We start from the raw sequence: 13,161 nt of genomic DNA on the forward strand, positions 1-13,161 counted from the left end.
CCTGCTGAAATCACAGAACACAAAATGGCTGAGGTTGGAAAGGAGCTCTGGAGGCCACCAAGTCCAAGTGAATCATGTGAGGATTTCCATTACCTTGCAAATAACACAGTGAAACTCCTGAAGGCTGAATTCTGCTCTAGGGTACCTAAACCAGCAAAACCAAACCTGCTGTGCAAAGGGAAATTTATATTCACATGCTCAGCAGCAGATTTTCAAAGGGGTGGTCCCATTTTGTTTCCCCAGATTCCACCAGAGTAGTTGACATCATACCCACAAATAATTGTGTCACCCCTCAGTTAACTTTCAAGAACTCACAGAGTCCTTTGACTGCCTTTTCCTGGTGTCTGGATTAGTTATTTCCATGCTTTTTAGGTTTATTCTTCAGTTAGATTTTAACTCTGAATTTCCTGCAGTTTACTGGTTTGAAAATAATGAAGCATTCCTATGCTTTGGCTTCATTTCTGAGGAACAGACCCTTCTAGCCCAGCTCTTGGGGAACATATTTTCAAAGTCCTGCTTTTCTATATCAATTCTCTAATTTCTGCTCCAAATTTAAATTTACAGGGTCTTTCTGGAAACATGAAGAAGACAAACACTGGGCAGGGCAAAGCTGAGACCTCCATCCCTGATGAGTTTAACTTTGAGATGCTTGTGGAAGACAACGCTTCCCTACAAACCTGCACTCTCACTTCTTGACTGGCAGATGGGAATAAGTCCAGAGGCAGGAATATTTACCCAGACTGAGACTGTTTTAGAAAACCCCAATTATAACAACTTCTGGCTTTACTTATGACTTCTCTGGGACAAAAAGCAAATGCTGAAAGAAGCTTTCAGTTCCTAAGGAGGAACTGATGTAAGTTACAGAATATTTGGGGAGAATATTAACATCTCATTTAATTTCCCTTGCTGCTTCTAGACAAACAGGTGATTGGGGGGTGGGGGGGGAGTGAGGGAATTGCTTGAAAAGAGTTCTACAAACACTACAGGCATTTATTTTGTGATGTGTTAAATGTCAATGCACAGTGAAGTTCTGGTTGCTGGGAAGATTGGTGTGACAACATTAATATGATTAAGGCTTTTAACAGCCATAAAAAATGCTATGTTGAATCATTGTAGTCTTAATTGAATAGAAAGGGAAATACTGAGCTTCTATGGAATAAAACTGTGTATGCTTAAGCTGTCTACTAAATAAGAATTTTCAGTCCCTGCTTTAAAAATAGCTTTAGCACAATGCTAAATAAGAACCTGAAATCTTGATGTGTTTATAGGGATTTATGAAACCCAGGACACTTCTACAAGTACTGCTGTACATTTGGATTTCATTATCATGCATTCATTATTAGATGAAAACAAAATACTTTAAAATCACATTTTTCATAATAGAAGAAAACAAAGCCTGTAATATCAGCCAAAACCTTTGTGATTCATTTTGTATACATCATTATTTCAGGGAATTATGAATCTATTACTAATTAGCTGAATTATCTTTTTATTGCCCACTTTTTGTTATTTTGGAAGGAAAAAGCTAAGCATTCCTATAATTTGGAACTCTTTGTCCTTTAAGACAGGAAACTCCCATGTGAAATGTTGGTGGAATGAATGGGATGGTTAAGAAGTTCCATGGGCTTTTTAAATTTTCAATTGCCCATTTTCATGGTATTTCCATAAAAACAGAGATTTGGGGATTAATTTTGTACTTTATGTTTAGAAATAGCAGAAAGATTTAATTTAATGAGTGAAATAGCTTTTCATGGTGGCATCTGAAGACAAATGTGTTCATGCAGCCTGCTGTCCAGTCTGCAGTTCTGCAGCTAAAGCTCTGATTTTCTCCTCTTTTAGCCTTGTTTCCCTGCTACAGTATGAACCAGGGCTAGGAGACACACTCCCCACTTGTAGACAATCAGTATCACTGAAAAAGCCTCACTGTGTTCAGTTGAAGAAAACCCCTTGGGGCTGAGTGATTTTCTGTTGAACAAATGTAGGGTACAAATTGAGGATTCCTTTTGCTATTTCACATTCATCCATTCACAATTCACTGTGCAGTAATATCAATGAAATTAAGCCCACAGGTTGGATTTCCTTCCTTGTAACAAACACCACTTGACTTCCTCAAATAAAAGATGCCAGGATTAGAAGTGGAAAATCGCTGTCATTACCAGAATTGTGACTTGGAATGAACTCTTTGATTAGAAGTGGATTAAATGCTGGTTTAGATTTACAAATCTGTAAGTTAGACAGAAAATCCTCTTTGCCACTGCTCAGTGAAGGTGTCCCAGCCCACACCTGGTAAACCAAGACAAGCTGTGTTTGCTCTCTGATGGCCTGAGGCACATGGACGGGAATTCTGCTTTCTTTTTTGAGAAATGCTGCTGACCAAAGAGAATTGTTAATTACCTCCTTGTTGGTACCAAGTGTATTCAGAGGATTTTCTCTGCAGCTCAAAGACCACTTGGTGTTCAGAGGTTTTACCATGTGGTAAAACCTCTTCACCTCATCTTCCCTGTGCTGGTTTTGGCAACGGTGACTCTGCCAGGATGGATGTTGGGCAGCATTTGTTTACTTAGCCCACAAAGTCACATTTTTCAATGCTTAGAAAGACATTCATTGAAAACTGGAAGTGAATTGCCAGTCTTACCTGAAACACTTGTGTGCTGAACAATGTGCTCAACTACAGCGGAGAGTTAAAAACAGAGAAAGGAAAGAGGGGAGACTTTTCCAAAGTGGGTAAATTAATTATTGTCAGTCTAGGGAGATATTAACAAGTTTCTGTTGTTTCAGGAAGAAAGGTAATCAATTATGTGAATTCTAGCAACAGTGCAGTGATTTGTTTCAGTTTTTTACTATTATAAAAATTCTGTACTATGCTTCTCTAGATAAAATATTGAAATTAAGTCATTATCAGCTAAACTTATTTGCTTTCAAATTTTATTCAGGAGAAATTACCTTGTTAAAGTTTAGTTGAAAAATGACAATATTTACAGATGGATGTTGTTATGAATCTATTTGAGAATGTCTGGTAGAATAGATTTGCTTCTGAAAATGTGTTTACAGGATTGTCATTAATGTTTTGTGCATATATTTAGAGCATACTTAAACTGAATACTCTGTAACTTCACACCATCTATTATGATGTTTTAAAATCATATTATTTTTTTTTCCCACGTTGCTTCTCTCTTTCAATTGTGTGTCCCTTAACAGTTTTATCATCCTCTCCTGATTTACAAGCACTATGTTTATCTCTGAAGAAATGTAACATTTATGAAGGATTATTTTGTGCAAATTGAATTTCCAACAAGGAGTTTGGAAAGGATCCCAAACAGTTTGCATCTAAGTTACTTATTCTTCTGGAACCTGAACTATGTATGCATTAAAATCAGAAAGATAATTATAGTCAGTGAAATAGTTTCTTTTCCTCACATCTAACTCTCATGTTTCCATAAAATGCAATATCAGATATTTATATGAGAAAATTACCAGTCCATTTTCCAATACTACTACTTCTTGATATGAATCTGCTGTTCAAGATATCTTAAGCTTTTTGCTTTGCATTAGAAATTTGGGCGTGAGCCTTAAAGCTGCAGGAAATATCACAATGCAAACTTTTGCAGCAGAGGTTTGTATGGAGAGACTAGACCTGGAGGGTTTATGGGTAATAATAAGCAAAAATATTTATAAATAATACTAAAACCCAATAATGGCTACTATTGAAAAACCACACACATTTGAAGATGAGTAACACAGTTCACATTTTAAAACAGTTATTTCCTGCTTGCCAGTGGAAGATGCAGCAGGATGCTCTGCCTGGAATGGGGTAAACCAACTTGAACTATGCCCTATGCATTCAGAGTTCTCCCCAGCCTTTCCCCATGCTCAATCACATGCCCATTTACTAGTGTGTTTTTGCCTCTATACAGAAGAACAAATGAATCTGAACTTATCAAAATAAATCAACCAAATACAACTTGTGAATTGGGATTATTGATTGCTTTCTATGCACTCTTTAACCCCCTCACTCCTCTGGCTGTCAGCTGCAATTGCCATTGTCATTTATAATTGCTCTCATTGTTGCTTTTATGGTTTTCCTGCACAGGCAACAGATCAGCCATGTTGTGCAGCAAATCTGTCAGCACAGTGCAATCTTGTCTCTCCCTGATATTCATTGATCTTCTGGTTGCTGTTGTTAAAAAAGCCCCAACCCTTCATATATCTCCTGCACACTCTAAATATCTGGCCCTTTAACTTATTCTACCATATTCTTCTTTACTTTCATGGTAAAGGAAGAAATTGCATATTGTATTCAGATATTTTAGATGGAAAAGCAATAATTTCTGGTTAATAACGACGCTAATTATGAAAAATTATGACCATGCATTCCCTTCAAAAGAAAAGGAAAAAGAAATAGCCTGGCCATATCTTATCTACAGGACTTTATCTTTTTACAGCTGTTAGCAGGAATCATTTTAGTCACATATTTTTCTACTAGAACCACATTTCACGTCAAGGCATCTGAATATCTTTGAAAGTCAGGTCCTGTGTGTGTCTGAACACAGACATTTGAAGGCAAAGGACCCTGAAGAATCTGAAATCCTGTTTCTCAGCTGTAACCTATGAAAGCAGAATTATGGAATTTAGTTATGTTTGATAGTGTACCCTGGTCAGATTAAGCTGCTGTTAACAGGGTGTTACTGCTTGACTGTTTGACAATGTGCTTTTTCTTCACTGCTTATCATCCTGTGAAAGATGCAGCAGCAGAATTGACAGTCAAGATGTATGGCTTGCTAACTGCAAAAAGGGAAAAGCAGAACACAGAAATGTGCCTGATTTGAACTGCAGGAAACCAAAATGGCCCCTTGATTTTTGGACCAAAATTCTCAGAATGTAAAGCATGAAAGACAAATGTAAATTTTTCCAGAGGGTTAAAAGCTCATTTCTTCTAAGTATATGTCATTCAGGAGAACTGAGTATTGTGGATTCTTAACTTTTGCCAGCAACCTCCAACACATGGGTGCATGGTGGTTTGCATGTGTAATTTGAAATGTCCACATGGATGCATGCATGTGTAAAAATAGCTCAGGACTATCAACATTAATTACATTTCTTCCAGTACCAGTCAGGAAGGGTAACCTATTTTGCAAGAAGGCTACACCTACTTAGTGTTGTCTGTGTTATGTGCACAGCTCTGACTTTCAGCTCTGTATTTTGGATGATACTTCAATAAACTGAGCTCATAAATTTGGCTAACAATGCAGGTGGTGGCTGAGGGTTTTGTGTTAATTTGATGGCCATGCCAACTCTGGATTCAGTAATGTGTTGCAATATTTATCTATGAATAAGGATACAAAGGAAAATAAAGGCAGTGAGCCAAATTAAAATTTACAGCTCCACTTTCTGAACAATTTATAACACAGATGAGATCCTGCTGTTTTGTCTATCATTATGTGCACAACTACAATAATATTTTATCAGAAAAATTCAGCTTTATGCTCAATGCCAAGTAAGGTCCACTGGCTAATATGACACAAACACTCTCACCACCCCAGTGGATTTTCCATAAACAACATTTAAAACTTCGCAGAATCATGCTTCCTGGGAGTACAATTTCACCATCCATGACCAAGGTAAGAATATTGTCAATATTGCCACAAAAGTGACTCAATCCTTTTGTGTAGCAACGAAATATACAACATTATGTGTACAATAAACACATGTACTACAAAATATGTCACCTTCTGAAATGGATCATGAATGTCATTTAACAGGTGAGAGAAAAGGGCAACAGTAAATTCATTACCATAAAGGCTTAAAGGCCTAGAGCAAATTGTCTTGGCTGAAAAAAAGAATTCATTATGTCCTGAACTTTTGTTTTAAAAAAAAAAAGGAAAAAAAAAGGTCAGATATTATATATGGTAAATTCCAGAGAAAGAGGATCGTGTTGCTGCTTTGCCTCCCTCATGGACAAGGTAAGGTGTACTGATTTTAGGGCTTTTGTTGCACTGAATGGGTTATACACAGTAATTTAAAAAGGAAGTCAATAATTAAAACTTTAAATTTGACCCGCAAATGTGTGCCTGAAGATTTCAGAACTGCAATACTCTTTACAATTTGAAAGCCATGAAATGAAAACAGTGAGGAGACAACAAGGGAGTCATAAGTGTCATTCCAAAGCCAGGCTCAGTGTCTGAGGATGTGAGTTTACACAGAACCAGAGGTCTGGGTGCTGTCTTCATTTATCCTCCTTTTGTGAAGGGACTATTTTGAAAATCCTTCTGGAAAATACAAATGCTGTCAAAGAAAATGAATGCCTTAAAAAAGATTCCTCTTGTACACGTGATTGGTACAAATCCTTCAGCAGTCAAAATTTGGAACGGGAACAATTCCTTAGAACTAATTTCCAAGAATTGGAAGTTATTTAGGGTATTTAGGTTATTTACATTCAGATTATGAATGTAATAAAGCCCTTGCATGCATTGATATTTTTTGTTAAAGCAGTATTACATAGTACTGATTAGGTTTTGCTTTAAACTATCGTGTAAGGCACTGCCAAGCAAAACTAACTAAAGATTCCAGTCTGGATTTCTTCCAGTACAGTTACAATAGTCAGGGACCCTTTTGTAGATATAATTACACAGCCTGATTTTTTTTTTCTAGGCACAGCTTTAATTTAATTTATAGACTTTCCATGGAAACTCTTCAACATGATGTAGAAATGAAGATACATCTTACTCCTCTAGAGCCCAGCTTTCAGTGTTGGTCACATGTGTATGCACTGGAGAAGGAAATTATTGTTCTTATACCTGTTTATGAAATAGCAGCAGCTTGGCCACAGACATAAAACTCACCTGAGCATGCCCTGGCACACCCAAAAGAGCACCCAAAATTATCACTGTGCTAACATGGCTTGAAAGGAAACATGGATAATTTTATGAAGTGCCCAAGCATCTATGATAAATTTGTGAGGCATTCAAGCAGTCTTTTATGGCAAACCATGCAAGGAATGGTGTTGCTGTAACAAAACTAAACAAGAATAAAGTTTCCCCTGTGACTTCTGGTTAGCAACACAAGTGGAACCAGATTCTGTGCCATGGTGTGTTTGCCTTGGCCCAGCAAATTGCCCTTGAAATGAACTCCCTGCTAACAGAAAGCTTGTGCTACAGCAACTGTTCTGCTTACTGCTCTCTGTGATTAGGGATTGCAGCTAGGGCAAATGAGAGATGAAGCCATGAGAAAAGGGAATTAAAACTCTGTTTCAGAGCTACTTTTGAGCAGGCTAAGTTTAGCATTTCTTTCCTCCCCTACTGTACATGTTCCACAGCAATTTTGAAAACAGTATAATTTAAAAGTTAACATTTGCTTAGCTGGTAGCACCAGATAAAAGCTCTCGTTTGCAGTGAGCAGGCGAATTTGTTATTGCCCCAGTCAATAGCTATTGACCTGGTACAGCACTTCTGCTTATTACAACCAAATCCTTTTTCTTCTTTGTTCAATAGTCAATGACACTGTAATGGAAGGCACTGCTTACAAACTGATGCAAATCTATCAGCAAGAACTAGAAGTTAATGACTAATGGTTACACAGAGGAAAGCATGTGCTAAGAACAGCAGTACACATCTATTAATCAAATTTACTGCATCTGATGTGCCTTTATAGCTTAGTGGAACTGCAATGCACATTAGATAGTTTCTGTTGTTATTAATCAAGGTCTTAGAACAAAACACCTTTTATTAATGCTATCAATGCATAAATAATTTGGCTAGGACAAAGTTTTGTCTGACTTTTAGAGCACACCTTTCAGTAATATGAAATTTGGATTCTGCGATCCTAGACTTAGTACTTTGGCAAGGCAACTGCTCTCCTCCAAGCTGAAATCATATTATTCTCTAAATACCCCAGATGGGGCAGTATAAATGCAAGGCAACACCCTAAAGACAAAATGGGAAGCAGGGTGCATGCGTCCATGGCTCAGCCTGCTTCAGGCTCCTTCCCTGTGGCAGAGCAGTGCTGCACAACCCTGTCCTTTACCATTTATGTGACTTGCACTTTCTGTGCTTGGGGTGAACTCTGCTCATAATTCACATAGCCTATTTTCATTCTATAATTATGGCTGCATAACTGTTTTATTTTTTTTTAATCCTGCCTGATACCGAAACATTTTCTTTCAAAGTTCCACTAATTATTTTATATCTGAGAGATGCATATTTTTAGACAACAGTGTGACTATAACAGTAACACCCACTATTTTTATACTACCTTCAAACAAACATTACAAAACCTTAATGAAGTTTGTTGACTCCTTGATGAAAAGCAGAACTGCTAATGATGAATTTTTGGCTTATAGTTCTCTATAATCTTTCCTGTACAACACCTAATACTCTAATTTTGGAGCACTGATTTATCTGTTTGTTTCTCTTTTCTGAATGCCACTTTGATTTCTCTCTAGATTGATGATGAGGCATTACAGAAAGAAAACTTCTTCTTTACTTCTTCTTAAATGTAAAGATTAAACAATCATGCCATTGCCAAGGACATTATTATACTGTACTCCCTGTGCACCATTTAAATGGATTTAAATAATGCTCCTAAACCACAACATTTTGCCTTTTCCAGATGAGACACACCCTACAAGATCCACCATGTGGATCCCAACCAGACCTGTGATACTGATTCATAAACCACCCCTGCTGGTGAAGACTGGTGGAATTTAATTGTTGATATGCTCAGTGTGAAGCAAGAGCTAAATTCACTTAAGTTCCTACACATTTACATCTCTTGACAAGATCTCCAGTGCTGCTCAGCCAGCATTTACTTGTGTTCCTGTTTGTTGCCACAGAGCTGTTACTGACAGGAGAGCAGTGGAGAGACTAAGCTGTGTCTTTCCTGGAATGCAATGGGTTTTGTTAGTCTACTAACTAAACATGCCTAAAAACCAATAAATTTATCCTTGCAATACTCATGAGGAAAGAAAAATATCATCTTCATTTAGAACAACAGAGAGACAGATTTGAACATGGTCATGTCATTCCACAAATCTACTGAAATTCCATTCCAACAACACAAGCTCAGGAGCTAAACTTTCCTCTTTGATCTTAATTTTCCAAACATAGCTTTGGATGTTGTAATGAAGTGAAAACAGGAAATATTCATAACACATTTGCTGTTTTTACTGTGATGGTAAGAGGACACTGCATTATAAACACACTTCCCTTGAAAAGAAAAATATAAGTTCTGCAAATGAGCAAACAACATGGCTTGGTTAAGACAGTGATTAATTTTGGAAAGAATGTACCATGAGATTTTTTTACTGCAAGAAGTTGTCATTGAGGAAATTATATGCACATTAATTAGACTTCTTAATAGTTAAGTGACAGCTAGATGTTTCAGCCTTTCAGAAAAGTCCATAACACCACTAAACCTGCTGAATTTCAGAGGTAAGGGATCTCTGTTGGCAGCTGCAACAATTATAAGGAGTAAAACATTTCAAAGATTATTCTGGAATTTTAGTTAATCATTTTCAGTATACAACAAGCTACAAAGAATTTAATTTTTATTTCTTCAAAACAGGAAATTCATCTCTTCTGGTACCCAAATCAGTAAATCTCAATCAAATAAATAATGAGCAATTTTGCAGAAATAAGATATTTTACAAGATGACTTGGCTTCATAGTCAGCTCAGTTACATTTGTGGTTTTCTCCACAAACTCTCCATTCTATTTCATAAGAACCTGTAAAGACTTCTCTTGAATGAAGGTAATTGATATTAAAAAAATGAAAATGAAACATTTCACATTGAAAACAGACAGGCTATGCATTTCCTATTATGATCCCAAATTTTGCAGTATTGACTGTCAATGACTTGGAAGATTTCTGAGAACTGTAACCCATACTGAATGAGGAAATAATGCTTAATTCCAATACTAAATGAGACAGAATGGGAAAGCCAGCATACAGCATAAAACAAGGAAAGGGATTAGTGACTTACTTTTTGTAACGACTCCTTCAAGGCGAATGATATTTGGGTGATCAAATTGTCCCATAATACTCGCCTCCCTCAGGAAATCTCTCCTCTGCCTGTCCATATAGCCACCCTTCAGAGTTTTAATGGCAACAGGGATCTCTCTTTTTCCTGGTGTCTTCAGACGTCCACTGCAAACTTCTCCAAACTCCCCTTAAACAGATAAAATATCTGTTGAGTAACTCACAGTGCCTGTACAGAGAATATTCAAGGAACTCACTCATCCCAGAGAAGTGGATAGAGAAATAACTGATTGAATATTCAGGTTTATGAGTGTCATCACATCCCAGAAAATCAAAGTATTCAGCAGCACTTCACAAGAAATGATCACCTTTCCTTCGTGCCACAGCAGAGATCAGGGGGACCTTTTACTGAGCCTGCAAAAGGCAAACCTTCAGCCCACCCCACAGAGATTGAACATTGGTATCAACATGTTTGGGATATATAACTGAGGAAGGAATGCAATGACATTTGGATTTTTATTCCACTGATGACAAAATATCAATGTAAAATATCTATTGATAGAAATATTTATCTCTAGGGGTGATAAGACCTACATATTAAGAAAAGCCCTGAGACTATCAAAACACTTGACTATCCTTCATCTATAGAAGCATTTAAAAAGTACTTTATACTGTTATGACCTAGAAAAGCACTTGCATATGATTTATTTAAATGGACTTCCACACCAACCTGAAATTAATTACATATTTCCCTGTTCACACAGCCAAAGGCCAAAACTCCCAGCAAATCTGGAGTTGTGCAGTGAGAGGAATCTCAAAACTTGTTTCCCCTGATGTTTCCCTGTGTATGTAGGGCCTGTGAAGGATGTGTGTCTCCCTGAATTCTCCTTACACATTTAATAATTCAGTTTGTATGGAAATCACAACTTCCCTTTGATCTTGAAGTCACCTAGAAGTTATTTAGAGCCCCTACCAAACATCCTCTTGGATGACTGCAGGTCAGTTTTCAATGGGTCACAACTCAGTAAATGAAAAACAATGTTCACAGAAATATTTCAAAGCATTTCTCAGTACAGGTTGCTTTCACAGCAAATCTAAAATTTTTACCCCAGTCATTTTGGAATCAGAACTGCTAAAATCCAAAAAGCAAGTAATGAACAGATATATATTTAACTGGAGATTTAACATTGCATTGAGTGCTGTCTGCATTAGTATTCCCTAAACTTTAAGGACAGAAGTAAACAAAATAAAGGAGCTGTCTTCTGTAACAATGCATCTTCTGATATGAAGCAAATCTAGAAGTGAGGTACATTAAAGGCACAGCCTTCACTTCGAAAATTGTAAGTCCCTGATGTTACAGGATTAGAATGGATATTGTTTTATTAGGTTTTGTTGCTTCCACTAAAACAAAGCAAAGTTTTACTATCTTTAGATCCAGGAAGAGTGAGATTAAAAGAACAATTTCATAGCTTGTCTTTCACTTCAATGACAGGAGTACAATTAACACATGCTGAACATAACCTCTGAATAAATTAGCAGCTTCCTAAACAGCTAAAAAAATCAAGTGGTCCCAGGACTTCTTTGTATAGTTCCTCCCACCAGTTTATTTCCACTTAATTTTAAAAAATAAAGATGTGTGCAAATATAAGATATGTGAAAATATATGTCATTAGAGTGATGCTCTGGGAATCTTTTGACAAAGGGGGAAGCTGTGTGTGATTTACCTACATGATTTTGCCCCTTTTACCTTTAGAAGACTTTCCTTAAAAGTTTGCTTGCCTGACTACTTGCACTGAAAAACCAGTAGATAATTTGGACCTGTAAAGTGCTCCCATAAAATAAAGTGATGAAACCTGAATGTTTTGCAGGAGACATGGTGTATCAATCTTCTGTTCTGTGACATGTTCAGCAGGACCAGAACCCTCCTCTAAAACCATGACCTTATTGCATCTTGATGGTTTTTGAAGCTTAAATGCCTGAGACATTTTTCCAATTCTTTCTCTGGATGAAGCAGTGAAAAACAAAAATACCAGAGCCTTAATATCAGATTTTTAAAGAAATTCTGTGACCAATAAATCTGCAGAATTGTAAAATCTCATTTTAAGACTAATTTGTAAAGCATAGCTTATAGACTAAACCATTTTGCTACTACAAGATTATACAAGAATATTACAGCTTCAGAATTTCATAAATAATGACATTCATCCCTCAGGGACTGTAAAAGGCTGTTGCCAAGTGCTTTTAAATGAATTAAACTGAAGGAGGCAGCTGAACAACTTGCAATTCCAAGATTTATTATCTGTACAACATCCAAAGCAGGGGAAGGAACCCCTGTTTCTTTTACTTTTATTTGGATGCCTGATTTGGAAAGTTAGAAAGAAATTTCCCTCCCCTTGGATTTTGGGATTGATAAACTGGTGAAGACAAAGACTACCAGCAGTTTTTTTGTGACATAATGTCAAACTTGAGATCATCAGCTACAGAACAGACAGAAACTTAAGGTGTATAATAACTTCTGTTTTAGACTAGATGGACATCAATGATATAATTTAAAGCATTGAATTATTTACACTGAGACTTTGACAAGATTTCACCCCACAGTAGCTTTCCTACACTTCTGTTCAGATAAAGAATTTTCAATGTTTTTAACGTCACAGGGGAATGGATTCAACAAAAGGGTTTTTTTAAATCTAAGAATCTCATTCTCACTGCTCAAGTTTGAAGATAAACAGGATAAATGTTGACCCTGCAGCAGCTGAGGTTCATGACTGCACGTGTAATAAGTTGAAGCCAAGAGCCAGATGTCAATGAAGTCAACATTTTCCCTTGCTCCAGGGAAAAGGCTGATCACAACTAGAGGACAAGATAGAGTCCACTGCCTGTACAGTTCTAATAAAATGTAAATGATCTCTGGTTTATTAACAGAAACCTCACCCACCTTACTGTATATTTCTGTATATATTATATATATTTCTGTATTATTCTGTATATATTTCTGTATATATATTCTGTATATATTTCTGTATATATTACTGTATATTTATATTATACAAAAAGGAGCTAATTGAGCAGTACTAGAAATTTAATCTGTGCAAACCACACGTCCCTTTTTGCATTCAGCAGGGCATATGTGATACTGGAAGCGAAACAGGAGCAGTCAGTCACTTAAAAGTCTGATGTGCAGCCTGG

At 36.7% G+C, this 13,161-nt stretch overlaps 1 protein-coding gene across 2 annotated transcripts in view; it reads right to left on the reverse strand.

Moving 5' to 3' along the window:
• The window catches only part of EPHA6 (EPH receptor A6), a 368,662-nt gene that overhangs the window by 69,295 nt on the left and 286,206 nt on the right, over nt 1–13,161 (reverse strand). For both annotated transcript variants that reach the window (XM_053934140.1, XM_053934139.1), the window contains exon 11: nt 9,977–10,162. In XM_053934140.1, the coding sequence (XP_053790115.1) occupies nt 9,977–10,162 (186 nt within the window). The remainder of the gene's footprint in view (nt 1–9,976; nt 10,163–13,161) is intronic.

The sequence above is a fragment of the Vidua chalybeata genome, chromosome 2, assembly GCF_026979565.1.
Source record: "Vidua chalybeata isolate OUT-0048 chromosome 2, bVidCha1 merged haplotype, whole genome shotgun sequence".
In the NCBI taxonomy this organism is placed as follows: Eukaryota; Metazoa; Chordata; class Aves; order Passeriformes; family Viduidae; genus Vidua; species Vidua chalybeata.